Genomic DNA, 27,930 nt, shown 5'->3' on the forward strand with positions numbered 1-27,930 from the left:
GAACTTCTGGAAGCACACTATTTACCTAATATACCACAAACTGAGGTATAAAATCTAAATAGACCCATAATAAAAGAATAAAGTGAAGATGTCATTTAAAAAAAAAAAAGTTCCAGTCCAGATGGCTTCACTGGAGAATTCTACAAAACATTCAGAGAAGACTTGACTGAGTTCTACTCAAATTATTCCAAAGCATGGAAAAGGAAGAAATACTCCCAAATTCATTCTATGAAGCCAGCATAATACTGATACCAAAGCTAGGCATAGATACCACCAAAAGAAAAAAAAAAAAAAATTACAGACCAATATCCCTCATGAATATAGACTAAAATTCTCAACAAAATTATAGCCAACATAATTCAACAGCATATCGAAAAAATAATAATACATTATGATCAGGTGGGATTCATACCAGGGATGCAAGAGTAGTTCAACGTTAGAAAATCAGTCAACATAATTCACCACATAAATAAAACAAAGGCAAAAGATCACATGATTATCTCAATCAGTGCAGAAAAGGCATTTCTAAAAATCCAACACCTTTTCCTGTTAAAAACTCTCAGCAAAATAGGAATAGAAGGGATATTCACCAACATAATTAAGGGCATATATGCAAAACCAACAGCCAACACTATTCTCAATGGAGAAGGGTTGAGAGCATTCCCCTTGAGAACAGGAATGAGACAAGGGTGCCTTTTATGACTGCTCTTATTCAGTATTGTACTGGAAGTCTAGCTAGATCAATAAGGCAAGAAAGGGAAACAAAGGATATCCAAATTGAAAAGGAATTAGAAAAACTATCCCTATTCGCAGATGACATGATCCTATACATAGAAAATCGCAAAGATTCTACAAGAAAGTTACTGGAACTAATAAAAGGGTTTAGCAAAGTGGCAGGGCAGAATCAACACACAAAAATCAGTTGGATTCCTCTACACTAACAAAGAGATGTCCGAAAAGAAAATCAAGAAAACAATAGTGTTTACAATAGTATCCAAAAAGATAAAATACCTAAATATAAATCTAACCAGGAAAAAAGACATATACAAGGAAAACTACAGATTACTCCTGCAAGAAACCAAAAGACACCTACATAAATGGAAAAACATTCCATGCTCACGGATTGGAAGACTTAATATTGTGAAAATGTCAATACTATTCAAAGCAATCTTTAGATATAATGCATTCCCAATCTAAATCCCAACAACATTCTTTAATGAAAAGGAAAAACTAATCTCCAACTTTATATGCAAAGGAAGGAGACCCCAAATAGTTAGAACAAATAGAAGAACAAAGTAGGAGACCTCACACTTCTCGATCTGAAAACTTAACTATACAGCCACAGTAACGAAAACATCCTGGTACCGGTTCAATGACAGACACACACCACCAAAAAAAAAACAAAAAAAAAAAAAACCATTGCCGTCGAGTCAATCCCGACTCATAGCGACCCTGTAGGACAGAGCAGAGCTGCCCCATTGAGTTTCCAAGGAGCGCCTGGTGGATTTGAACTGCTGACCGTTTGGTTAGCAGCTGTAGCTCTTAAGCACTATGCCACTACTTCCAGAGAAATAGAATTGAGAACTCAGAAGTAAATCTATCCATCTGTGGGCAGAGTGTCAAAGTCCATTCAGTGGGGAAGAAACAGCCTCTTTAGCAAATGGTGCTGGCAAAACTCTGCATCTGTCTGCAGAAAAATGAAACAGAATCCATACCTCACACTATACACAAAAACAAACGCAAGATGGATCAAAGACCTAATTGTTAAAGCTAAAACTATAAAGGTCCTGGAAGAGAACATAGGGACAAAATTAGGAGACTTAATTTTTGCATAAATAGACTTTCAAACACAATTAAAAATGCATGAACAGTAGAAGATAAATTAGATAACTGAGACCTCCTAAAAATTAAATGCTTATGCTCATCAAAAGACTACCAAAAGAGTAAAAAGAGAACCTACAGCTGGAAAAAAAATCTTTGGTAATGACATATCTGACAAGGATCTAATCTCTAAAATATTTAGAAATTTTCAACAACTCAGCAGCAAAAAGGCAAACAATCCTTTGCCAAAAAATGAGCAAAGGACATGAACAGACACTTCACCAAAGAGGACACTCAGGCGGCTAACAAACACATGAAGAGATGCTCGCGATTATTAGCCATTAAAACTAAACACATTGCTGTCTAGTTGACTCACAGCGACATTATAGGACAGAGAACTGCCCTATAGAGTTTCCAAGGAGTGGCTGGTGGATTCAAACTACCGATCTTTTGGTTAGCAGCCAAACTCTTAACCACTGTGCTGCCAGGGCTCCCATTAGCCATTCCAAACCAAACCCCCTGCCATCGAGTCGATTCTGACTCACAGTGACCCCATAGGTTTTCCAAGACTGTAAATCTCTACAGAAGCCATACCTTTCTCCCACAGAGCTGCTGGTGGTTACCAACCGTTTGGTTAGTAGTCCATTGCTTTAACCACTGCGCCTACCATATTACCCCTGCAAAAATGGCACTGATCAAAAAAAAAAAAAAAAAAAAAACAAATGCTGGCAAGGTTGTGGGGAGATTGGAACTCTTACACACTGCTGGTGGAATTGTAAAATCACTCTAGAAAACAGTATGGTGCTTTCTGTAAAAGCTAGAAATAGAAATACCTTATGATCCAGCAATCCCACTACTAGCTATATATGCTGGAGATATAAGATCAGTGACACAAATAGATGCATGCACACCCATGTTCATTGCAGCATTTTTCACAATAGCAAAGAGATGGAAACAACCTAAGTGCCCATCAACAGATGAATAGGTAAACTAATTGTGGTACATACATACAATGGAATATGATGCAACTGTAAAGAAGAATGATGAGACCATGAAACATAACATGGATGAATCTGGAGAACATTATGCTGAGTGAAGTAAGTCAATCACAAAAGGACAAATATTGTATGGTCTCACTTTTATATAAAGTCAAGAATAGGTATACAAACAGAAAGCAACATTCTTTGATGGTTACCAGTGATGAGAGGGGAAGGAAGGGGAAATCACTTGCTAGATAGTAACACCTGTTATTTCTGGTGATGGGAGAAGCAATTCACAGTATGAGGGAATCAGTACAACTTGGCCAGGGTAAACGAAGACACTGAGAGGTACACAAGAATGAAGGACGATTATGGTAAATGTTACATAAAATTTTGCAACAACAATAATAACAACCAAAAAATATATGTGTGGTTACAGAGGTGGATACCAAACCAAAACCAAACCCACTGCTATCAAGTAGATTCCAACTCATTGTGCCCCCACAGGGTTTCCGAGGTTGTAAATCTTTACGGCCGACTGCTACATCTTTCTCCCATGGAGCCGCTGGTGGTTTCAAACTGCCCGCCTTGCAGTTAGCAGTGGATCACTTTAACCACTGTGCCACTAGGGCTGCTTACAGAGGTAGATTTGTATGCTATATGTGTATAGGAAGATATACATGAGTAAATGCATGTGCATAAGTAGGTATATTTTAGGCGTAAGTATATACATGTTTGGGTGTGTTATATATTCATATACATAAAATGCACATGGGGGCATGTTATGGAGACCTCCTAGACGTATCCAAACACCTTGTGGGATTGATTTACTGGGTTAAAGGGCTTTGGATCATAGTCTTGTAAGACAGCTCAGTCAATTGGCCTAACATTGTTTATAAAGATAGTGTTCTGCATCTTAGTTTGATGAGTAGTGTCTGAGGTCTTAAAAGTTTGTGAGTAGCCATCTCAGATACAACTACTGGTCTCTTCCCATCTGGAGCAAAAGAGATTGAAGAAAATCAAAGACTCAGAGAAGAAACTAGTCGATAGAACTAATAGCCTACACGAACTACAGCCTCTTCTAGCCTGAGACCAGAAGAGCTACTACCAACCATTCTGAGCAGGGACACAACAGAACGTCCCAGAGAGAATGGCAGAAAAATGTAGAACAAAACTCAAATTCCTAAAAAAAAGACCAGACTTACTGGACTGCTAGAGACTAGAGGAACCCCCAGACTCAACCTAAGATACCTTTTTAACTTGGAACTGAAACCACTTCTGGAGGTTTCCTTTCAGCCAAATAATAAATTAGCTTATAAAATAAACAGTATCATCCATGGGGAATGTACCCCCTTAAACAATCAACTGTATGAGACCAAACGGTCAACATTTCCCCAAAAACAAAGATGAGAAAGTAAGGGGGGGTAGGGAAGCTAGATAAATGGAAACAGATCAAAAAAATGGAAATAATGAGAATGCTGACACATTGCAAACATTGTAACCAATGTCATGGAACAATTTGTGCAACAATTGTTAAAGGGGAACCTACTTTGCTGTATAAAGTTTCACCTAAAATTTTATTTTGAATAAAGTATTCAAAAAAAGAAATTTATAATCAAGCCCTCACTTTTTCTTTAATTCATCATTCAGAAAAGACAGATCAGAAAGGGTAAAAATCTTTTAAAATAGATTTTTAATGGTGTTTATCTCTATTTTGATGAAAGTTTTCACATACTACTAATGGTAAGTAGTAAAGTAAGTTCCCTGGTGATGAACGTCCAATTTATGGACAACTTACACTTGCCCTTTAATATTATGTCAATTTGCCCTCACTTTGAAGTGATTGAGCCAGCCCCTGCTTGCAATAAAAAATTCTTCATCACAATCACCTTCACTTGCTGAACGTGCAGTTTTTAAGTCGCTGAAAAGCTTTGAGTCTTTGTTGCACTAAAGTAAGGCTAAGTGAGAACCGTATGCACCTGCTCTGACTTACCCACAAATTCTTAAAGACACACTTAGAAATGACTCTCGTTCGTAACCTGGGGACTGTCTGTAGTATTTTGTATACGTGTGAGAGAGGGAGAAAGAGAAACATTAATTTCTCCAGCTTCATGAGGAATCATATATTGTCCTCAGCAAGAAGTCCCTTGTGATTTGGCAGACTGAGTTCATCCTTTACTAATCACCTCATTTCTACTTACCAGTGAAATAAACATCCTACCCTGGTTTAAAAAAATCATCCACATCACAAGAAGTGAAAAGTCAAACCCCCATGACATTGTTTAAGAAAGGAGTTTAAATTTCCTGAAAGAAAATGAGATGTAAGGAGGGATGAACAGAGTTATTGTGATGCTGCACCTTTGTTGGCTAGCCTTGAAGTATTTGTTATTTTGTTGCACATTTTCTTCATATCTAGTGTTCTTTTGTATCATTTACAACTCTGCAAAGCTTCCTTCTGGAATTAGCTTCTGAGAGTTAATGTGGGAATTATAACCCAAAAGCACCACCCTTGGATTCATTAAGGGGTGGGCTTCCTGTCGTTAGCTTGTGGTAAAGAAAATTTCCATTTTGCAAGGGCAGTGTAAATTTTGCATATCGTTTTAATAGCAAGGCAGGTCAATCAAATTATAATTGGCTCCAATTAACACTCCCATGAGCTGTGAGATCCTTTACCTTCCCCTGGACTGCACTTAAAAGAAAAAACTTTGTTTACTGTCACCAAAGTCATAAAAAAAAAAGTCCAGTGTTCAGTATAAGTAAAGAGAAAAGTGCAAGTCTGGCAGCAGGACATATTGAAGATGTGCACTCCAAAACATACATTGTTTCAAGCGTGGCAGTGTGGAAAAGGAGCTATTACAATGCACTTTCTTTCAGCTGCACAAGCAGGTCTTGGCTGTGAAACTGCAGTTATTGGCAACATTTTGGTTTTGAGCTAGTATTAGTATCACTTTCTAGCAATGCATTTTCAGAGTCTCTGAACTCCTTTGAAAGGGTATCTTTTTTATAATAAAAATGAGGAAGCAGAGATTTTATAATAAAAACGAGGAAGCAGAGAAGAAATACATCGTATATCCGTAGCTAATTCTATCTCGAGTTCCAATTCCACCATTTTGGAGTTCTCTTCCTGAGTGTCCTCTCTGTACTAGCTAGTCCAGGACAAGTTGGGGATGTGTCTTTAGCCGTGTCATGCTTCTTTAGTGATCTTGCCAAAGGAAATATTTCAGTAAATGCCTTGCCAATGTTTTTTGCTAGTCCTTCTCAGGTACCACAACCATTGTTAGACATCCTGTTTTGAGTGTCCTTGAGTGTAGCCCCACTGCACCTTCTTAGCTCAGGATCTCTTTGGAGCGAGGAGGGAAAGGTGAGGTCAGTCCCACCAAAACAACTTGAATCAAGGATAGGAGAAGGGAGGTTCATTTAAAAGAAAAAAAAAAGTCCTTTATGAGAAAAAGGGAGAATGCATGTATGCAAGCAGAAATACAAAATAGCCTCTAGAGCTGCTCTTCACATTTCTTCATTGACAAATCTGGAGGAAAGAGCTTCACTTTTGTACCTCAGGGACATTGCCACATCAATGGCAGTAGCCATGGTACCAGGAAAGGGATGGGGGCACTTGTTAGGAGAGGAGCTTTTATGACAGAGACATTAAAAATGGAGACAACAGATGACAGTACCTTGTGGTGTCAGAGTATGATGGAAGAGGCTGGTTCCTAAAAGAAAATGGAAGAACCAAAAATGGTGATCACAGAGTACAGCAGAAAACTCTTGGAAGCATCTATTAAAGACAGTGTAAATGGCTCATCTGTACTCACTAACGGCAGCAACTAATACAACAAGAGAGAGATACAAGCAAATATGGAGCATGGAAGACTTAGGAGATTAGCGTAAACTTCTTGAAGCTTCATGTGGGGGTTAGGAGACCATGAAGGCCCTGGAAAGAAAAGAGAATACTATAAGTAAAATAAGACACGTAAGGAATTACCAAAAGCGTAACTTGGTCTATAGATAGTACTAACCAACAGGAGCCAGCAAACTTTTTCTCAAAGGTCAGATAGTAAATATGGCTTTGCACGCCATAGTCTCTGTCACAGCTACTATACTCTTGTAGCATGAAAGCAACCACGTTAGTCGCCATTGATTCTGCTCTAAATCATGGCAAAACATTGCCCAGTCCTGTGTCATCTCTGTGATCTTTGATATGTTGAGCCCATTGTTGAGGTTATTGTGTCAATCCATCTTATTGAGGGTTTTCCTCATTTTTGCTGACCCTCCACGATGTCAAACATGATGTCTTTTTCTAGTGATTGGTCTTTCCTGATGATGTGTCCAAAGTAAGCAGGATGAAATCTCACTATCCTCACTTCCACGGACCATTCCAGTTGTATTTCTTATAAGAATGATTTGTTTGCTTTTCTGGCAGTCCATGGTATATTCAATGTTCTTCCCCAACACCACAATTCAAATGCATCAGGTCTTCTTAAATGAGTATGTGTGACTGTGTTCCAAAAAGAACTTAATTTGCCAAATCAGGCAGCAGGTTGGCTTGACCCAACAGCAAGCTGTAGTTGTTCACTCCTGGGCTAGAGCCAGCCCTCAAGTATTGGCGGGGAGGTGGGGAGGAGTAACAAACCTGTCACCATGGAGTCGATTCTAGCTCATAGTGACCTTATAGGACAGAGTAGAACTTCCCTACAGGGTTTCCAAGGAGCAGCTGGTGGACTTGAACTGCCAACCTTTTCGTGATCATTTTAAATTATTTTTCCCATTTTTTCCACTCTTCTCCATATCTTAGGACCTTCATGATTCAAGCTTATTAGCACTCTAAATCACAATGAATTAGATAGACATAGATTAAACAAGGAAATCTACTATACACATAATATTGTTTCTCTGGAAGAATAGGAGTACCTGGACGGCACAGACAGTCAAGTGCTGGATTACTAACTGAAATGTTGGTGGATTGAACCCACCCAGAGGCACCTTGGAAGAAAGACCTGCCGATCTGCATCCAAAAGGTCACAACCTTGAAAACTTTATGGAACACAGTTTTACTCTGTGCACATTGGGTCACCATGAGTAGGAGAAGACTTGATGGCAACAGGTTTCCTTTATTGTTGTTTTTTTCTTTAATAGAGGAATAGATCCTCTAGCCCCAAAGCAACAAATTACAAAAAAGCTTTTGAAAAACACCACGCTGAAATGCTATAAATGCCCATATAATGCCTTTTTCTTTGCTATACAGACTCTTCAATCCTAATAACTGTTATCGGTTCTTTGAACCTTAAATTATCTTCAGTCTTCTAGATTGTTTTAGATTGTTCAATATGTTCTTCGTCCTAGACCCACCACCAACATCATGCCATCTGTAAACCTCATAGGCAGATTCTCTCCCGATTGTGCAAATCAGTAATAAAAATCTGCATGACACGAAGCAGGCTTTCAGACCCTTTAACTGTATCTTCTTTTAAAGTAGGTCAAGCTTCCCAGATGGCACCAGAAAAAATGGCCAAAGTTACTTTTTACAATTTTGCCCGACTACAGTTTTGGTTGACAGAATTTCTTCTAGAAAACACCTATACAAACAAGTCTCCCACATAATAGAATTTATAATGGAGTCATAAGTAAACCTTTAAATTTCAGTAATATGTGTATTAATGTCTCTCTAGGTAAACACTAGAGTGACATATTTCATGTGAAATTGACTAGCTTTATACTTAAGTGACCCTGGAAGGCCCTGGAAGGAATGTGGCTGGAGAAGTGATGTTGTTCATCATGTATTACTTTTTGGAAAGTGGAGTTTCAGTACTTCATTTTCTTAATTTATGACTTTTAGTGATAAAATCTCTTTTCTCTAAGAAATAGTCACAGTCCTAATATTCTTGTAGCATTGTTAATAGAAAGCCCAGTAGCCAAGTCATTTTTGCATAATGTGTTTGTGATTTACAGAAGAGGTTGTGAAAGACTTTGTAAAGACTAGCTTGTTTGAGTATATAAAACTATCATTTTTATTACAGATTTGTTTGTTCTTGTTGTGCTTTAAGTGAAGGATAACAATTCAAGTTAGTCCTCATACAAAAATTTACACATACATAAAGCTGGTAATAGGGAGCCCAAGGTTAAGAATGGACAGTGTTGGCATGTCATGGGTTTGTTAACCACTGTCATAAAACAATATGTATACTGTTTAATGAGAAACTATTTGTTCTGTAAACCTTCATCTAAAGTACAATTAAAAAAAATATATATTTAAAAAAAAGAATAGTTGGAACGCCGAGAGCAGAGTGCATCCTTTGGACCCGGGATTCCTGCGTGGAGAAGCTCCCGGACCAAAGGAAGACTGATGACAAGGACCTTCCTCTAGAGCTGACAGAGAGAAAAGGCCTTCCTCTGGAGCTGGCGCCCTGAATTCAGACTTCTAGCCTGCTAGACTGTGAGAGAATAAACTGTTGTTTGTTAAAACCATCCACTTATGGTATTTCTGTTATAGCAGCACTAGATAACGACAGACTTCCTTCCCTTACTTCTCCTAATGGTAAAAAAACAATGTTGTAATAAAATAAAACAAAAACCAAACCCCCTGCCGTTGAGTCGATTCTGACTCATAGCGACCCTGTAGGACAGAGTAGAACAGCCCCATAGGGTTTCCAAGGTTGTAAATCTTTATAAAAGCAGGCTGCCATATCTTTCTTTTACAGAGTGGCTGGTGAATTTGAAACACCGACCTTTCAGTCAGCAGCCAAGCACTTTAACCACTGTGCCACTGGGGCTTCTTAATAATAGTATATATAAAAAAATCCAAAGCTGTTGTCATTCAGTCCATTCTGACTCATAACGACCCCATGGGACAGAGGAGAACTGCCCCCGTAGGGTTTCCAAAGAGTGGCCTGGGGATTTGAACTGCAGACCTTTTGATTATCAGCTGTAGCTCTAATAACTGCACCACCAGGGCTCCCAATGATAGTATAGTACCTGAAATATTAATAATTTTAATTTTAGAATAAAAACGATACTGTGAATTGGAACATACAACCTTGCATTTGTGATATTCATTCCAAGTTGTCGTGTGCAGTTATAATGCATTTATTCTCATTGCCTTATAATAGTCTCCTGTATAAATTTGCCAGATTTCAGATGTTTTGACTCTGAATCTGAATTCTTGCCATCAGGCACTCTCGTTTTAGTATCAACTGGTTTAATAAGATTGACTTCTTATTCCTAATGGCCAGCTAAGGTCTGATATACTGGGGAGGTTTGGAAGTTTTAATCTGGCTGGGTTAAAGGGAGAGAGAGTGACAACCACATATTAATTTTATTTATGGAACACTTTGGAAAGCAGAGTGAGTTCGTTTCGCCTCCTTTAAAGTAAGGTGCAGTTGCAGGGGTGGGAGAGATGAGAGTCAGTGGGGAAAGTCAGACTGTTGCTTAGAGCAGCGGGAAGACCCAGAAGGGCTATTGCTACAACAGCTGCCACTTTTCACAAATGCAGAACAAATTGATCCTATCTTACTAGCTTTATTTTCTACTATGGTTTATTCAATAATATTGTAATAGAAAACCTCCGTCGTAGTAGGCATGAGGCCAACTCTGGAATGGATGTTTGAAATGCACTTTTTTCATACAACCTAAAAAACAACTTTAGATTTCACAACCTATCACGTGACTTATTAGAATTTCATGAAACACTCTCTGCCAATACAGTAGCTTGATTTAAGGATCAGGTTGAGGTTCAAAATCAATATTTTGAAATGTCTGGACAATTTGCCATTGACTTGCTAATCTTTGGAAACATCTAGCATTTCCATTGAGGGTGGAAGGGAGTCAGTCATCACATTTCATATCTTCCCCAAACCAAAACACCAAACCCACTGTGGTAGAGTTGATTCCAACTTATAGTGACCCTATAGGACAGAGTTGAACTGCCCCATAGTCTTTCCAAGGCTGTAAATCTTTACAGAAGCAGACTGCCACAACTTTCTCCTATGGAACAGCTGGTGGGTTCAAACAACAGACCTTTTGGTTAGCAGTCGAGTGCTTAACCACTGCACCACCAGGGCTCCATTTTGTACACCAGGTACTTCCTGTGTTCTTTCCCCTGACACCTTTCACTAGCTGCTCACTCTACCAGGAATGCTTTTATCCCTGCTTGTCTCAATGGTCTCCTGTCATAAAGGCGTGTTCCTTCAGTGGTGAAGGACATACCACCTCTCCTTCCTCTGAAAACTCAAACTTACCAGCCCTTACATATTACATATTGTCTCTTTGTTATTTATACTGACTGGCTCCCCTGTAGCACACAGAAAGGTCCTTTGCCATGGGACTTATGATCTAAATTATTTTTCATAGTTGTTATTCATTAAATTTATTTTGATTCCATATGTTTTACAGTAATTCTTTTGGAAAAGCATTACCGTCATGAGCCAATGCAATGAGGTAAATGAAATCATAAATGAAAATAGGGCCAAGGAAAGACATTAAACATCACCTTGACTCTAACAATCTGGGCATCTAGGACAAAGCAGCATAGTGTTAGTTAGCCTTCATTACCACAGAGGAGAAAACCAACAGTTCCTTTGGAGAAAGTTGGTTTACCTTGGTCCTAAAGTTCAAGAAAACTCTTAAGTGAACTTTACGTAAGAGATTGTCAGTAGGATAATTTTATCCTTAATTAACTCAATAAATGTTTATTGAGGACTGCTAAATGTCTTTGGGTATTGCATTTTGCTAGTTGGTGGGGGAGAGGGATGAGGCAGAATAAAAATTACATGTCACTTGTTTCTCAAATGTGGAGGGCAGACAAGTGAGTAATTCATTATAATACAAAATGACAAGTGTTTCAACTGAAATAAGCCTTTTTCGTTTTGTTATGTGCGGTCGAGTCGATTCTGACTCATAGCAACCCTGTATGACAGAGTAGGTTTCCTAGGCTGTAATCTTTACAGGAGTGGATTGCTAGGTCTTCTCTCCCGAGGAGCTGCTGGTGGGTTCAAACCACCGAAGTTTCTGTTAGCAGCTGTGCACTTAACCGTTGCACCACCAGAGCTCCTTGAAATAAGCTTAGAGTTGCTCTATATAGGAGTACCAACCTGAACAAGGAAGATTTAGAAAGATTTTTCTGAGGAGGTGATCCCTGATGTTGAAACCAAGCTTTGAATACCATTTGAGCGTTACCTAGGCAGAATGGGGTTTGGTGTTTAAAGGGGAGGAAGCAAAAGAGTCGGCAGAGATGCAGGTCATTGCAGGCCCAGGGAGCAGTATGTGCAAAGACCCGGGTGCAAGAGAGAGCATGGGGCCGCTCAGAATGGTTAAGGCCTTGAGCAGGGACTTCATCATGAGGTGTCTCATATCAGGTTAAGCAGTTCTGCATTATTCCTGAGAGTACTGAAAATGGCAGAAAGTTTTATGTTAGAAATCGATGCAGTCTGATTAGTAATTTTGGAAGAGCAAATAAAATGCAGTATTGAGATAGAATATAAAAGGAAGCCCGGCCAAAGCCAGAGAGACCTGTTAAAAGGCACCTGGGGTGGCAATAATGATGACAGTAATAATGTTGCTCCGCCAAGAATGCTAATCAACAGTGTCCTCCTTAATAATATAGAATGAATGCAGAATCATTTTGCGTAATTGTTTCTTGTCATCGTCTTCAACAAAAACACTAAACATTATTTTGAAGGAAAGGTGATTTTGTAAAGGCACAAGCAAATGTGGTCCAATGTTTGAAATGTATAATTTCAGAATTTTATCTAAAGATAGAATATAGGGCACTTTTCCAGGTAAACTTGATCGTATTGATCTTAAACACTAGCGCTCTGAGCCTTGTTTTGATAGGAGTTGAGTGCTTATTCCCACGTTCTACAGATAACTTGGCTAGGTATCTGAGGAGGACCTACAGTGTGTATGTGCTCTGGGCTAACAGAGGGTGCATTTTTATGATTTGGAAGCCATACAGCTGATTTTTGAGATGTCCATTCACTTATAAAAGTAAAGAATTTAGTCTCTTTCTTGCCCTGTAGAAGCTCACCTTACATCTCCGCAGACATTCTTAACTCCTGTTAACTTCTCACTGTGCTTCAGTAACAGTAAGAATTCAGTAGAGCTTATCTGGTCTTAAGGGGTAGAAAGTTTCAGTCTGTATGCCAAAAAACCCCAAATCCATTGTTGTTGAGTCGATTCCGACTCATAGTGACCCTACAGGACAGAATACAACTGCCTCATTGGGTTTCCAAAGCTGTAGTCTTTATGCAAGCAAATTGCCACACCTTTCTCCCACAGAGTGGCTGGTGGGTTCAAACCACAAATCTTTCAGTTAGCAGCCGAGTGTTAAACCACTACGCCACCAGGGCTCCTCTGGTGGCCAGAGCAATGTAACTATCTAGTGTGCCGTGAGTTGTATTTTTTATATGCTATGGAAAACCTTCTTTAACAATAACATTTCTTCCTGTTCAATAATTTTATTAGAACTGTCATATGCTTGGATCTTCAATGAATACCCATCGTTTGTTGAAGAAGATAGTCGGAGATTTGTTTCCCAGGAGACAGGGCACCTCTACATAGCCAAAGTGGAGCCATCTGATGTGGGAAATTACACGTGTGTGGTCATGAGTATGGTGACAAACGCTAGAGTTCTGGGGTCGCCAACGCCTTTGGTGCTACGTTCTGATGGTATGAAATGTTTCGAAGTGTTATTCTAATTGGAAATCTTATTGTGAATTCAAGCAAAAACAATATCTTAAAGAATTACTTCATTTTTTTTTTCCTGAACCAAGAATATGTATGATCACAAAGAACTAAAATGATTCCCTAAGCCATAGGCCCCTATGCGTTAATTCTTACCTAGTACCAGCTACAGAATACACAGGGCCCAGTGCAAAATGAAAACACGGGGCTCCTTGTTCAAAAATTCTAAAGAATCTCAAGAAGGTGACAGGGGAGCACTAAGCTAAGCTCATGCCCTTCTGAGTGTGGGGCTCTGTGTGACATCACAGGTTGCAGTCCATGAAGCCACCTTTGTAAGCCTGAGTTTTTTGAGGCTTTGCATATTTTATTATAGGTTAGAAAGCATCCCTAAAAAAGATTACTAAAGAAAAAAAGATTGTCTCATCAAACTTTTGATGGCAGTTTAAGGGGAGTGTATGACTGCTGTGGAACCAGATTTGTAAGCCTGGGTAGTTGACCCACTTACACAAAACCCTACCTAATACAGCATAAAGCCGCAACCATGGAGCGTCTAAGCACTATTTCCAGTCAGTTATAAATGAGTTTGACCTTTTCCATTTATTAAGTCTCTGTTTCTTGCCTCTGGGGAACCATTTAATAAGTTTGAGATTGGTATCTATGCTGCCAGGGTACCATTAAGTAAATTCCCTGCCATAGTTTTTGCTCTTTAGGAAATTTCAAGAAGTCATAATACACATTGTGTATTCTAGTTTGACTAGAAATGTCCATATTGAACACAGAATTTGAAAAGCGTCCCATTTTATAGAATTTAAAAAGCAGAGTGGTTTTCTCAGGACTGATTCTGCAAGAGTAACTTATGAGTCACTGAGCCCAAAATTCTTAAATATTGATTAATGTTGCATGTTTGACTCATGTTAGAACTACTTCTAGTAATACCTAACTGATGGCTGGTGAATAATTTACATTCCTAGGAGAAACTGGTTCAAAATAGAGCAAAAGAAGTTTTTTATTTAAGAAAAATGAGGCAATTGCAAAGGAAACATTGAAACTAATAACGTTGTATTGTGTATTTACAGGTGTGATGGGTGAATACGAACCCAAAATAGAAATTCAGTTCCCAGAAACTCTTCCAGCAGCTAAAGGTTCAACTGTAAAATTGGAATGTTTTGCCCTTGGAAAGTAAGTTTTATAACATTCACTGTGCGGAAATAGTAAATTGCTTTAAGAGATCAGGGTGGTTTTTAACAGAGCCTTCTCCTTTTCCTTAATTTCTGAAATTTACTTTCATTTAGAGGCAAAGGAAAAATAAAGTACAGGAAAAATGCACATATGTAATTTAATTTGAAACCTTAAAGGCAATTTGGAGAAAATGTGCTTTCCTAATTTCATAAATTAAATTGGTGATATTTTTCCTTTGCTTGTACATTCGTTGTATTTTAACACAGTGGGTTGGTATTACTGCTTTCATTCCAAGTTTTTTCTCTACATCATGAATTAACTCAAGAAAATGCACAATTTCTTTTATCAAAATATCAACTTAAAGAGCTAAACCTTTGCATCAGGTTTATGTAATGTAACTGAAACTGGAAGTGTTTGTTATTTGAAAACCTGTGCCTTTTGCTCTATCCTAACCGGAATTTCATTTTGTCAAGCCAAAAAAGCTTCCAGGTATCAGTTCAAGAAAAGCAAGTAACTTGATGCTTTTCTTCTTAGTCCCGTACCTCAGATTAACTGGAGAAGAAGTGACGGACTGCCATTTTCCAGTAAAATTAAATTGAGAAAGTTCAATGGTATGCTTGAAATCCCCAATTTCCAACAGGAAGACTCAGGTTCATATGAATGCATTGCTGAGAATTCACGAGGGAAAAATGTCGCCAGAGGGCGTCTGACTTACTATGGTGAGCATCCGCTTTGGGCAAATTGATTGCCTGTTTTTAGCTTTTGCTCTCTCATCTTTAAAATATTGTTGCTGTACTTGGGGGCAGGGGTATGTCATAGCATAATTTCACAATCCAAGTTGTTTTGTTCTATGTTTTGTTTAAGAGGGCAAACACTTAATCATAAACCAAAGGCCCCAAACTCCTTGCCATCGAGTTGATTGCAATCAGACATTCATCACAGAAATGAAAAAACAATATTCTGCAGTAAAGTGTGGGGCCTAAAACGTTTTATTCTGAATTTTTTAAATAATTCCTGTGATAATGAAGTATTTGACATTTTTTTCCCGAGAATATTTTACACAGTAGCATATTAGAAAACGTGGCTTCATAGCTTTCCGTATTACCTTTACTAAGCAGAAAGGAACTGTCTACTGGGAAGAGTTTCAGTTACTGCATTAGACAAAACGGCATAAACTCAGGCTCTTATTGAGTTCTTCAGTGCTATTATCTCCCTTCTAATAATGTGTCTTGACGTTGTTTGCTGCCTTTAATTTGCAGTCGCATTTATTTGGTGTACTGCTCAATTCAAGTAAGGAAAGGATAATAACGTTACCTTTATTTAGCCTCTATTTGTGGGAAAATTAGATTGTCCTTTTTTTCCAAAAATTGTTTTCAAACCCTTTTATTAAATGAAAAAAGAAAAGAGTCACTAAGGTTATTGATAAATGGAAAAACAAAAAAACCCAAACCTGCTACTGTCGAGATGATTCTGACTCATAGCGACCATATAGGACAGAACAGAACTGCCTGGTAGGGTGTCCAAGGAGTGGCTGGTGGATTCGAACTGCCAACCTTTTGGTTAGCAGCTGAGTTCTTAACCGCAGCGCCAAAAGGGATAGCCTACATAAATGTTGCAGGGGAAAAAAATGTGTGCAAAGATAGATATTAAAACTATAGTGCTTATTATGATTCCCCTTAGAAATATTTGAAGTCTGCAAGTACGTTGTCTCTGATTAGATTGACACTTGTTTTATTAATGTTTCAGTTAGAATGTTTTGGACTACCTATAGCAGCCACCCTGTGTAAACAATAAACAATTGTATTGCTTCATATGACAAGAAATCCAAAGCTAAGCTGGCTTTTAAGTACCTTAAAATCAAGCCGTGGCTTAGTTTCTCTGTGATTTTTATTTATTTACTTTTAAATTCTGCCTTTCTCTCTCTTTCTGCTTAGTCTGCATGTTAGTTTCCCTTATGGTCACAAAATGGCTGCAGGCAGTGACCAACACATCATTCCTTGTTCATACTTCTTTTCCGAAGAACATCTCACAGTCCCCTCCTCAAATCTCATTGGCTGCATGTTCATTCCTAAACCGATCACTGGTGAGCAGAATGAGATGACCGTAATTGACTTAGATACTTAGCAGCCTCTCTCTGGAAAAGAGAATCGAATCAGAGTTCTCTGGATTTCATGGACAGTGTAAGGTGAGGAAGGAGAAGATATCTGAATTAAAAAATGGAATTCATTTATGAATAAAGAAGAGAGGAAATGGATGCACAATAGACAACTGACAGCATTCGCTATACTTAGTAAAGGAGATAGACTATTGCTTTAGCCCAGTATAGAGGTAATATGATATGTACATAAGAACTCAATTAGAAATGAATGAGAAGATTCTTATATTAATGCATAGAGTTTTATGAAAGTGACTCTGAAAATTCACCTTAAGACTAGGATATTCAATAAGTGCCATGCAGTTCTCTTGTTATGGCCTCTAATATTTCATATAAAAACTCTGATAGAAGATTTTGGTCTCATATGATGGAATAAATGGGGAAATCAATGTTAACTTGGCAGTTATAATCTGAGAATTAGCTTAGTCCAGCAAATTTTTTTTCCATTAATATGGGAAGCCAGTGGAAATTTTTTCTAGAAACTCACTTCTCAGTAAAAGGCTCATATGTGGGTCTGTTTACAGCCTCATTCCATCCCAGGCTGATAATTTCTGAAAGAAGAAAATGTCATTATAAAATAGAGAGAAGTGATTTGGAGCTGAACTACACTTCAGATTGGGCAGGTAGTTTGTATTAAAAAAAAAAAAAGCAAAATAAAACTTAGACCAGTGCATTTCTCTAAAAGCTAAATAGCCATAGTTTCATTTCAATTTCATTTATATAAAAACGATTTTATGAGATAGAAATGGAAAGACAGATCTTCCTCTTGGTTGCAATTAAAGAGAAATATATAAACTGTTTCTCCATATGGAGGATGCAAATGTGAATCCCACAGTAGACATCACATGCATAATGCAATGTGAAGCCAGTAAGACATCACACCTCCCAGTTTGGGATGTAAAACGCAAGCTGAGACTTGGCTGAATATGCTGTGTATATTGAATGGTTTTCATTGTAAGTGGTATGTTGCTTTCATCTGTAAAAAGAATTTTCCAAATATCTTCTAAAAGAAAATGATAAATCCACTTGATCCAAGTGATTTGCATACATAATTTAAAGTTGCTTGAGTTACTTCTTTTTCTGGAAAAAAAAAATCATATTATGATTCAAATTGAAGCAATTTATCCATCTTTTGCTGCTTTCGTTTTAATTTGTACAGAGGTTCATAAGATGCTCACTGGTTTGTATTTAATTAAGAGTTATTTCTAACTTGAGGGAAATATTTTTTCCTCAGCTATAGAACTTTCTCTTCTATGGATGTTCATTTTTAGTGTGTAATTAAGGCTAGTCTCTGCCGTCACTCACGTATTAAATTGTTATCAGTTACCATCTCATGATTCAAATATACACTTGGAAAATAAAATCAGATTTGTTTACCTGTATCCAAAATGAAACCAGAAAAGAAAAGAAAAAGAAAAACAAAACAAAACCTGTTGCTGATGAATCAATTCCGACTCACGGCGATTCCGTGTGTCAGAGTAGAACTGCGCTGTGTACAGTTTTCATGGCTGTGACCTTTCTGAAGCAGATCACCAGAGCTTTCTTCTGAGGCGCCTCTGGGTGGGTTCGAGTCACCAACATTTGGTTATTAATCCAGCCCTTAACTATTTACGCCACCCAGGGGCTCCTATCTACTGAGAGACAGATGAAGAATATATTAAAGTGCCCAGAATTTTGAAAACAAAGAAAGCACAATGAGTCCGGCTTAGGTAATGACAGATTGCAACACCCTTCCTTAAATCTAGAAATGTTTCATATATCCACTTAGTAAATACTTAGTGAATTCAATATATTTCTAGTCACTGCTGAGTTTAATCCATTGCTTGCTAGCTTATATCTATTGACAATTACCTGGATAAGATTTTTTTTTTAACCGAATGGTTTTATTTATTTATTTTTTGTTGTTATTTAAATGCAGCAAAGCCTCACTGGGTTCAGACCATAAAGGATGTGGAAATAGCTGTGGAGGATAATCTTTATTGGGAATGTCGGGCAAGTGGTAAACCCAAACCCTCCTACAGATGGTTGAAAAATGGAGATGCTCTGGTGCTAGAGGTAAGGTTACCTGGTTAATCCCCCTCTCCACTTTGTGTTAAATAAATGCATTCTGTAGTACCTAGTATGGAAGTAAACTGTTAGTTTGCATACACTTTCATTTACCTGTGGTACAGGGAAAATAAAATAAAATCAAGCACCTGGTCTGCCAAGGAGGAAGTCTTCAAACACTGAATTTCACTGGAAAAGGGTGATTTGTGAATTTAGTCTATGAAGTAATATACTATGTTTTAGATATTGAAATTAAGAGAAGACCTGACTTTAATCAAGTGTAGAATGTAATTTTTTCTGTTTGACAACTTTGTATGGCCTCTGCAGAATAAATGTATTAGTTGACTACCCTATTACATAGGTACTCATTTTCTCCATCACTTTCCTTCTCAAGCCATGTAATTGGTGCTCTTTTAAAAATTATGCAGTAGCTCAATTATGTTCCTTCCAATTTCTGTACATAACCTTTCAGACTATTAAATGCCCTGATAAATATTTGTGTTTCCATGATCCTTTTTTAATGCACAGACTTTATAATATCTTGAACTTACATAATCAGAAAAATGGTGAAAACCTCTGTAAATGCCGAGAAAGGAAACAACTACATGGGGGTGTTTTAGTGTGAAGCTTTAACCACATGGGGAAAAAAAGAATAAATGTTGCTTTGTTATTTACTGATTTATATTTGGGCTGAAGTATGTTCAGTAGTATTGCTAATGTATGGCTGTTAAGTTAAATCAATCCTTTATACTTCCAATGAGGAAAGGTTAAATTTCAGGTCAGATTGAGGAAAATGTGGAAGGTTTCTACGTGATTGAAATGATGGTCAATGATATTTACTTTTCTTCCAAAATGATATATCTATTTATGTGCAAAATGTTTTTGTTATCATCTAGGAGAGAATACAGATAGAAAACGGTGCCCTTACAATATCAAACCTAAATGTAACTGATTCTGGCATGTTCCAGTGCATAGCAGAAAACAAACATGGCCTTGTCTATTCCAGTGCTGAACTCAAGGTTGTTGGTAAGGCTGCTGCATTTTTCTGTTCTTTTCTTATTGTATTATTTTTTTAACACCTCCATTGTTGCCAAAAGCAGGTTATTTACTATTCATGTTGGATTCCTGTATCTAATAGTATCTGCACTATTACAACAAAATCACTCGGGGTTTCTAATGAAGGCATATTCCAATCAAGGCGTGTGTGTGTGTGTGTGTGTGTGTGTGTGTGTGTGTGTGTGTGTGTGTATAAATGATTATTTAAGGAAAAACAGCAATTAAGGCTGGAATTAGGTCCCAAAGGTTGAAGTAAATCATTGGTAGGGAGATAGTGTTGACGTAAGACATACTTATCCTATATACAGACTGAGCAATGCCCCTTAAGAGAATAAGTGACTTTGGTGGTCTCTGTTGCTGGTCCATACAAGTAAATACCAATATTTGAATTAATCATTTATTGATTCAAAAGGAATAAGTGTTGTCTTTAGTAACGCTGCTAGAAGCATAAAGCATTGAACATCGTGAAACCTTAATTAACTAAGGTGCAACTACGTGAAATTCTGAATTATTTTCTCCTTCTTGCACCTTAGGTATAAGAAAGAAAATGTTGTATCATGTTTAGGGCAGTTGTCCATAAAGACACTTTAAGTTGCGAAAGAAAACGCAACCAAAGATGTGCATAGCATGAATGAATAAACAAAAAAGCAAATAAATGAATGAATAAGTAAATAAATAAGACATTTATTGCCCCATATAATTAATAGGGAGAATTTGGATTTTAGTATAACTTGATCCAGGCTCAAACATAGTCACCATTTTCAAGTTCTATATGATGTCCCCCAACACATTCACTTGGTTTCCATCACCACTGTTAATCTAGTGGAAACCAGGTGGCTTTCTTAATTGCTCAAATGGAAGTCCCAGTCCTGAGCATCACTGGCCCTGTGTAGCCTGATTTGGATCATGAACACATCGCTGGCCCAATTCTTAGGACCAGAGGGCTAGAAAGTCCTGATTGGTTTAACTGAGTGGTTCCCAGCAAGGGATGATTTTTGCTGCCAACAGATATTTGGCAATGTCTGGTGGTATTTTGGTTATCAAAATTGGCGGTGGCTGATGGATAGTGTGTGCTACAGGCCCCTAGTAGGTAGATGGGCCAGGGATGCTGCTGAATATCCTATAATGCACAGGACAGTCCCCTACAATGAAGAGTTATCCAGTCCCAAATATCAACAGTGCTGATGTTGAGAAACCCTCGTTTAAAGGCAAGCAAGTCTCATACCCCCGCTGCCTGGAGGTTAGAGGTACATCTTCACCAAAAAAAAAAAAAAAAATCAAATCCGTTGGCTGGTGAGGTGATTCCTACTCTTGGTGATCCCTTGTGTTATGGAGTAGTACTGCTCCATAGGGTTTTCTTGGCTGTAATTTTTACAGAAGCAGATAGCCAGACCTTTCTTTTGTGACACTGCTGGGTGGGTTCAAACCACCAACCTTTAGGATAAGAGCCAATCGCAAATTGCTTGTACCACCCAGGAACCTGTCTTCTTCACTAGGAGAGCTGAAGCCTAGGAAGGGCAGATCATCACCCAAAACCTAGCTGCTGTTATCAGTGACAGAGAGGCAGTGTAATACGGCAGAAAGACATGGGAAATTGCACAGAAAGTCTTAAGTTGAAGGCTTGCTGCACTCTTGTATTAAATTAACCTGATGAGCCATTGTTTATTCATCTTTAAAATGGAGGGATCCTAGCCAGCATGCCTCATGGGCATAAGCTTTTACCGAAATAAAAGTTTTGTTTTGTTTTAGTAAAAATTATTTTCTCAGAATCTTAATTTTTAAGGCCAGCCGCTTCTAGATAACATGTCTTCTTTATTCCCAATTGTGTAATTAACTGTAAGATCTCCTCTTATCAAAAAATAAATTATATTCACCAGATTTTCCATAAGACAGAGATTAGATGTTTGAGGAGGTACACTAAGTTATTAACTTTTTCCACATTCCCAGTAAAAAGAATGATTTTCTTATTTACATTTGACTATCTCCATATCATTTCATTCAAATAGTACATTATTATGTATCTTCAGTATCAGGTGTTATTTTGGGATCAGTATTCTATGCATTATTAGCAAAGATAATGTTTTCTACATGTTATAATATTTAATGTAACCGGACAATATTTAATATAGTAATGTGTGTTATGATATTTTTCTAACTCAGAAGTTAAACCTAACCATATGAAAACTTTATAATAGATTTTGATTTTTTTTTAACAAAAAAGAATATTAATTCAATACTTAGCTTTCATTCTAAAAATATTGAGTACCTATTGAGTGAGGCAGTATTCCAACTATGGTATCCAAGAGATCAGAGAGACTAACCCTACCCCCGCCTTCATGTACCTCACTTTTAAAAAATTCTGTGATAGCTGTTTTTCTTTTGTTTAACAAATGAATGGTTGAGCTATTTTAAAACTTCAAGGAAATCTTTTTAAAATCCTGTATAAACTAACTGTCTCAAGATTTAGAACTTGCCAGAAAACATGATAGCCTGAATCACTCTTTTGGCACTGAGACCCTGTGTGTCATACAGTAAATCTTATGTCAAGTGCTGACATCTTGTGTGCCCAGCAAACTTTAAAAATGGTTTCAAAGTCTACATTTTAAATGTACAGAGGTTTTAAAAATTAAACTAATGATCCTGTTCTCATTCTGAGGAGCCCTGGTGGTGCAATGTTTAAAGCAGTCAGCTGCTAACCAAAAGGTAGGCAAGTTGAACCCACCAGCTGCTCCATGGGAGAAAGATGTGGCAGTCTGCTTCCCTAAAGATTACAGCCTTGGAAACGCTATTAGGGTCCCTATGAGTCAGAATCGACTTGATGGCAGTGGGTTTGGTTTTTGGTTGTTGGTTCTCATTCTGTCTCTTTTTTCTTTCTCTTCAGCTTCTGCTCCAGATTTTTCAAAGAATCCAATGAAAAAGTTGGTTCAAGTGCAGGTGGGCAGCCTGGTCATCTTGGAGTGTAAACCCAGAGCCTCCCCCAGCGCACTTTCTTTCTGGAAGAAGGGAGATGGGATAGTGCAGGAAAACGAAAGGTAATCTATTCTGTTGTCCAAAAAGGTGGTGATTTACTTCTCACTTTCCATAGTGATGTTGAAGTAGATTTTCAATATCCCAGCATTTCAATAGTGAATGGGGTGTTTAAGAACCAAAATAAAATTATTTTTGTTTGGTAATACTCTCATTTTTGCAGTAAGCATTTTTTAATTTTATTGTGGTAAAGTATATGTAACAAAAATTTGCCACTTTAGCCATGTTTAAGTGTACATTAATTACAGTGACATTAGTTACCTTTACAGTGTTATGTAATCATCACCATTACCGTTTCCAAAAGTTCTTGCTCACCCCAAATAAAAACTTAGTGCCCTTAAGCAATATCTCCCCATTCCCCCCTCTCCTTGGCTCCTGCTGACCATTAATAAACTTGTGTGTCTATGTATTTGCCTATTCTAGGTATTTCATATCCATGGGATCTTACAATATCTATCCTTTTGTGCCAGACTTACTTCATTCAGCATGTTTTCAAGATTCATCCATGTTGTAGCATGCATCAGAACTTCATTTCTCTTGATGGTTGAATAATATTCCATTACATGGAGATATCACATTTTGTTTATCCATTTATCTGTTGATAGACACGCAGATTGTTTCCATCTTTTGGCTGTTGTGAATAATGCTGCAATGAACATTTGTGTACAGTTTCTGTTTGAGTACCTTTCAATTCTTTTGGGTTTATATCTAGGAGTGGAATTGCTGGTTCATATGGGAGCCCTGGTGGCATAGTGGTTAAGAGTTTGGCTGCCAACCAAAAAGTTAGCAGTTTGAATCCACCAGCCACTGCTTGAAACTCTATGGGGCAGTTATACTCTGTCCTGTAGGGTTGCTATGAGTTGGAATTGACTCAACAGCAGTGGTTTTTTTAATAGTAATTTTATGTTTAACTCTTTGTGGAACTGTCAAACTGTTTTCTACAGTGGTTGTAACATTTTACATTTCCACCAGCAGTGCAGAAGGATTCTGATTTCTCATCTTCACCAACACTTGTTATTTTTCATTTTTCTGATAATATCAATCCAGTGTGAGTGAAGTGGTATCTTACTGTGTTTTAGCTTTTTATTGCCCTGGTGACTAATGATGTTGAGCAACTTTTCATATGCTTAATGGCCATTTATGTATTACTTTAGGAAAATGTCTATTCAAGTCCTTTGCCCATTTTTTGATTGAGTTGTCTTTCTGTTGTTAACTGGTAGTAGTAGTTACTTATATATTCTGGATACTAAATCTTTATCAGATATATATGGTTACCAAATATTTTCTCCTAATCTGTAGATTGTCTCTTTACCTTCTTGATAAAGTCCTTTGATGTACAAAAGTTTTTAGTTTTGATGAAGTCCAATTTGTCTATTTTTTCTCTTGTGGCTTGTGCTTTTGATGTCATATCTAAGAACCTATTGTCAAAAACAAGGTTGTGAAGTTCTACTCCTATAATTTCTAAGAGTTTTATGCTTTAAGTTCTTGATAGTAAGCATTTTTTTGAAAGCTGAAAATAGAGGTAGATATACTTAACCTTTCCCCCCATAGAATATTTTAGCAAGGATTTTCTTCCTCATTAACCCTACCTGGAGAGACTCAAACTGGAATGATAAAGAAATCTCAGTCATGGACCCAGCCCCTTACTCCAGTGGCCCAACATCTCAGCACAAAGTAGAGAAAATAATAGAGTAGCATATGCCCAATAAATACCAGTATTATCATTGTCCCTTATTAAAGCAAGTTATTATCACTGGTATTTAGTTTAAACAAACTCTTTCTTGATTTACTGGTTATTGTGGTAACATTTAACTTAAAGAGGCAGAATGAGGCTTAGTTAAAAGAAGATTCTGCAGTCAGACTGCCTGGGTTCAAATCTTCATTCTGCCTTTTATAGCTTAATGAAGTGCCATGATTTTTCTCTGTCCCATTTCCTCATTTGCTAATGGGGATCATGATGATAGTACCTACTTCATGGTATGAAGATTGTTACATGGATGGAATGCACTACTACCCATAAAGCACTTGGAGTGGTACCTAGCAGAGAGTAGAAATAAGTATTGCCTATTATTATTATTTTTTGAGTACTTACTACATGCCTACCACAAGCTATATGTATTATGTATATATATATCTATATATATATATGTGAGTGTATGTATGTATTATGCTCAGAGCTTGTTTTTGGCAGAATAAAGGCCTTCATGTCCTAATTCCAGGAAACTATGAATATGTTACATCACATGGCAGATGGAAATTCAAGTTGCACATATAATTAATTTTGTTAATAAAATGACCTTAAAATAAGGATATTATCTAGATTATCCTGGGGGACCTAGAGTAATCACCTGGCCCCTTAAAAGAGGAAGAGCAAGGCAGAAGGGTTGGTCAGAGAGATGTGATGGGAGAAGAGCAAGGTGAGACTGAAGTACAAGAGGGACTCCGATTGCTGTTACTGGCTTTGAAGGTGGAGGAAGGGGGCCAAGAGCCAAGGGAATGCTGGTGATCCCTAGAAGCTGGAAACCATTCTCCACTGACAGCCAGCAAGGAGAGGGACCTCAGTCCCATACCCACAATGAGCTGATTTCTGCCAACAAACTGAACAAGCAAAGAAATGAATCTAGGGCCTCTGGAAAGGAACACAGCCCTGCTGACACTTTGACTTTGACTGGTGTTGTTTTAGGTCACCAAGTCTGTGGTAATCCATTACAGCAACAGTAGCAAACTAATACAGAGCTTTATAATTATTATCTCCTTTAAAATCTCTGAAACTCTGTGAAGTGTAGATCCTATTATTATCTCCATTTTACTAATGAGAAGCTCAAAGGTTACATAAGAGATTGTGTAATTTGCCTAAAGTCGAATAGGCAGGGTTTGCATCCATATCTGTTTGACTGGAGAGCATAACCGCTAAGCTATTTCACTGTCGCGTTTGGATAGCGAGCTCAGAATCTTAGAGGTGGTCTCAGCCTTTGAACTCATGGAGTCCAACTTACTCATTACAACTTAACTCATCACAGTAAAGCCTGAGACCAAGAAATGTGGGCTTACTTTTCCAAAATTACAAAGTCATATTACAGACAATTAGGTTGAACCCCAAGTTATCTTTGTATGAGCTGGTTAAGACTGGTTTCCTTCCAGCCTTTAATGGGAGGCACCTTCATTAAAGGGAGGCACTGCAGGATGACAAGACAAAACTGTGATGTGAGTGATTAAACACAATTCAGCCAAATGGTAGGCCATGCAGAATGAATTTCTGGAACAGGAATTTAAGTAGTAATACGGAGCTCGATTTTTTAAACCAGTTTAAACACGTATAGATGCTCTGTCCTATGCGGTTGCTATGAGTCAAAATTGACTCGACAGCAACGGGTATACTGGTAATTAATTGCTGTTATGCTGGAGGTTAAGTCTCCCTATGTAACTGCTGATATTTTGTGTTCAAAATTATTTTAACTAAATATTTTTAATGGTATACAAAATTTAAATAATCATTTTTGTCCCAATAATAAACCCACTTGTCCTCAGAATAGTAACCTGAGTATGCAGAGGTGTTTAATCCTAATTTTAAAAAAGGATAAAAAGATTAAGACATTCAGCTAAAGGCACACAAAGAAGAGATTTACCCTAACAGTGTATAGGGATAAGGAGTCCTGGAGGTGCAACAGTTAAGCACTTGGGTGCTAAAGGAAAGGTTGATGGTTCAAACGTACCTAGTAGCTCCATGGGAGAAAAAACTAGAGAACTGCTTCCCTAAAGATTATAGCTAAGAAAACCCGATGGAGCAGTTCTGCACTGCCACATGGGATTGCTATGAGTTGGAATTGACTCGATGGCACCCAACAGCAATAGTATAAGAATGGTTCAGGAAAAAGAATATAGTTCCAGAATGTAACTTGGGATTTCTGACTCAGACACTTACTACCTCAGTGTCATGTCATTAGGTTAGTTTTGTAATATCTCTGAACCTCAGGTTCCTCATCCACAAAATAAAGATCATTCCTACCTTACGTAGTTGCTATAAAGTAAGCATTTAGCATAAAAAACCAAACCAAACCAGTTGCCATTCAGTAGATTACTACTCGTAATGACCCCGTGTGTGCAGAGCAGAACTGTGCTCCATAGGGTTCTCATGGCTGTAATCCTTTGGAATCAGATTGCCAGGCCTTTCTTCCAAGGCACCTCTGCATAGGTTCAAACCACCCACCTTTCAGTTAGTAGCTGAGCACTCAAATGTTTCTGACATTCGTGGACTCCAAGCATTTAGTATAGTGAGTGGTAGTTATAAGTATACTAATCAATAAGAATGGGGTTGTGTTATAAGTAACAAAAAGTCTGACATTAACAGTGGCTGAAAATGATAGTTTTTTTTGTTTTTTTCGTCTCCTCTCAGGAGACAGGCAGTCAAGTCTACTTAGACTCCACAATAACCAGACACAGGATCCTTCTGTCTTCCTGTTCCATCAGACTTACCTCATGAACCAAGATGGCGGCTGGAGCGCCTGCTTCCCTTTGACATTCTAGGCAAGCAGAAGGAGATTGGGAGAAATAAGGGTATACTCCTTCCCTTTTAAGAGATGTCCCAGAAGTTCTATACAGCACTTTCCCTTATGCCTTAGAAATTAGTCTCTGGCCACACTTAGCTGCAAGGGAGGCTGGGAAAGACAGATTATTGTTTTTTATTCTGGGTGGCAAAGTACCCAATAAAAAATTGGGATTCCGTTTCTAAGGAGAAAGGGGAAAAAGACTGCTGTTCCAGCAGTGTCTCATGGCCATAAATGTTACGTTTCTGTGTTCCAAGACAGATTTGTTCCTTCTTCTGGCAGTCCATGGTATTATTCAATATTCTTCACCAACACCACAATTCCAAGGCATCAATTCTTCTTCTATCTTCCGTATTCATTGTCCAGCTTTTGCATGCATATGAGGTGATTGAAAATACCATGGCTTGGGTCAGGCACACCTTAGTCCTCAAAGTGACATCTTTGCTTT

At 37.8% G+C, this 27,930-nt stretch overlaps 1 protein-coding gene across 1 annotated transcript in view; it reads left to right on the plus strand.

The window, feature by feature from the left end:
- CNTN3 (contactin 3) overlaps positions 1 to 27,930 on the plus strand; it is a 207,183-nt gene that overhangs the window by 72,932 nt on the left and 106,321 nt on the right. The window contains exons 2-7 of the mRNA XM_023727915.1: positions 13,257 to 13,460; positions 14,552 to 14,654; positions 15,189 to 15,373; positions 18,728 to 18,864; positions 19,752 to 19,881; positions 22,793 to 22,943. Coding sequence (XP_023583683.1) covers positions 13,257 to 13,460; positions 14,552 to 14,654; positions 15,189 to 15,373; positions 18,728 to 18,864; positions 19,752 to 19,881; positions 22,793 to 22,943 — 910 coding nt within the window. The remainder of the gene's footprint in view (positions 1 to 13,256; positions 13,461 to 14,551; positions 14,655 to 15,188; positions 15,374 to 18,727; positions 18,865 to 19,751; positions 19,882 to 22,792; positions 22,944 to 27,930) is intronic.

The sequence above is a fragment of the Trichechus manatus genome, unplaced genomic scaffold (assembly GCF_000243295.1).
Source record: "Trichechus manatus latirostris isolate Lorelei unplaced genomic scaffold, TriManLat1.0 scaffold00020, whole genome shotgun sequence".
Classification (NCBI taxonomy): Eukaryota; Metazoa; Chordata; class Mammalia; order Sirenia; family Trichechidae; genus Trichechus; species Trichechus manatus.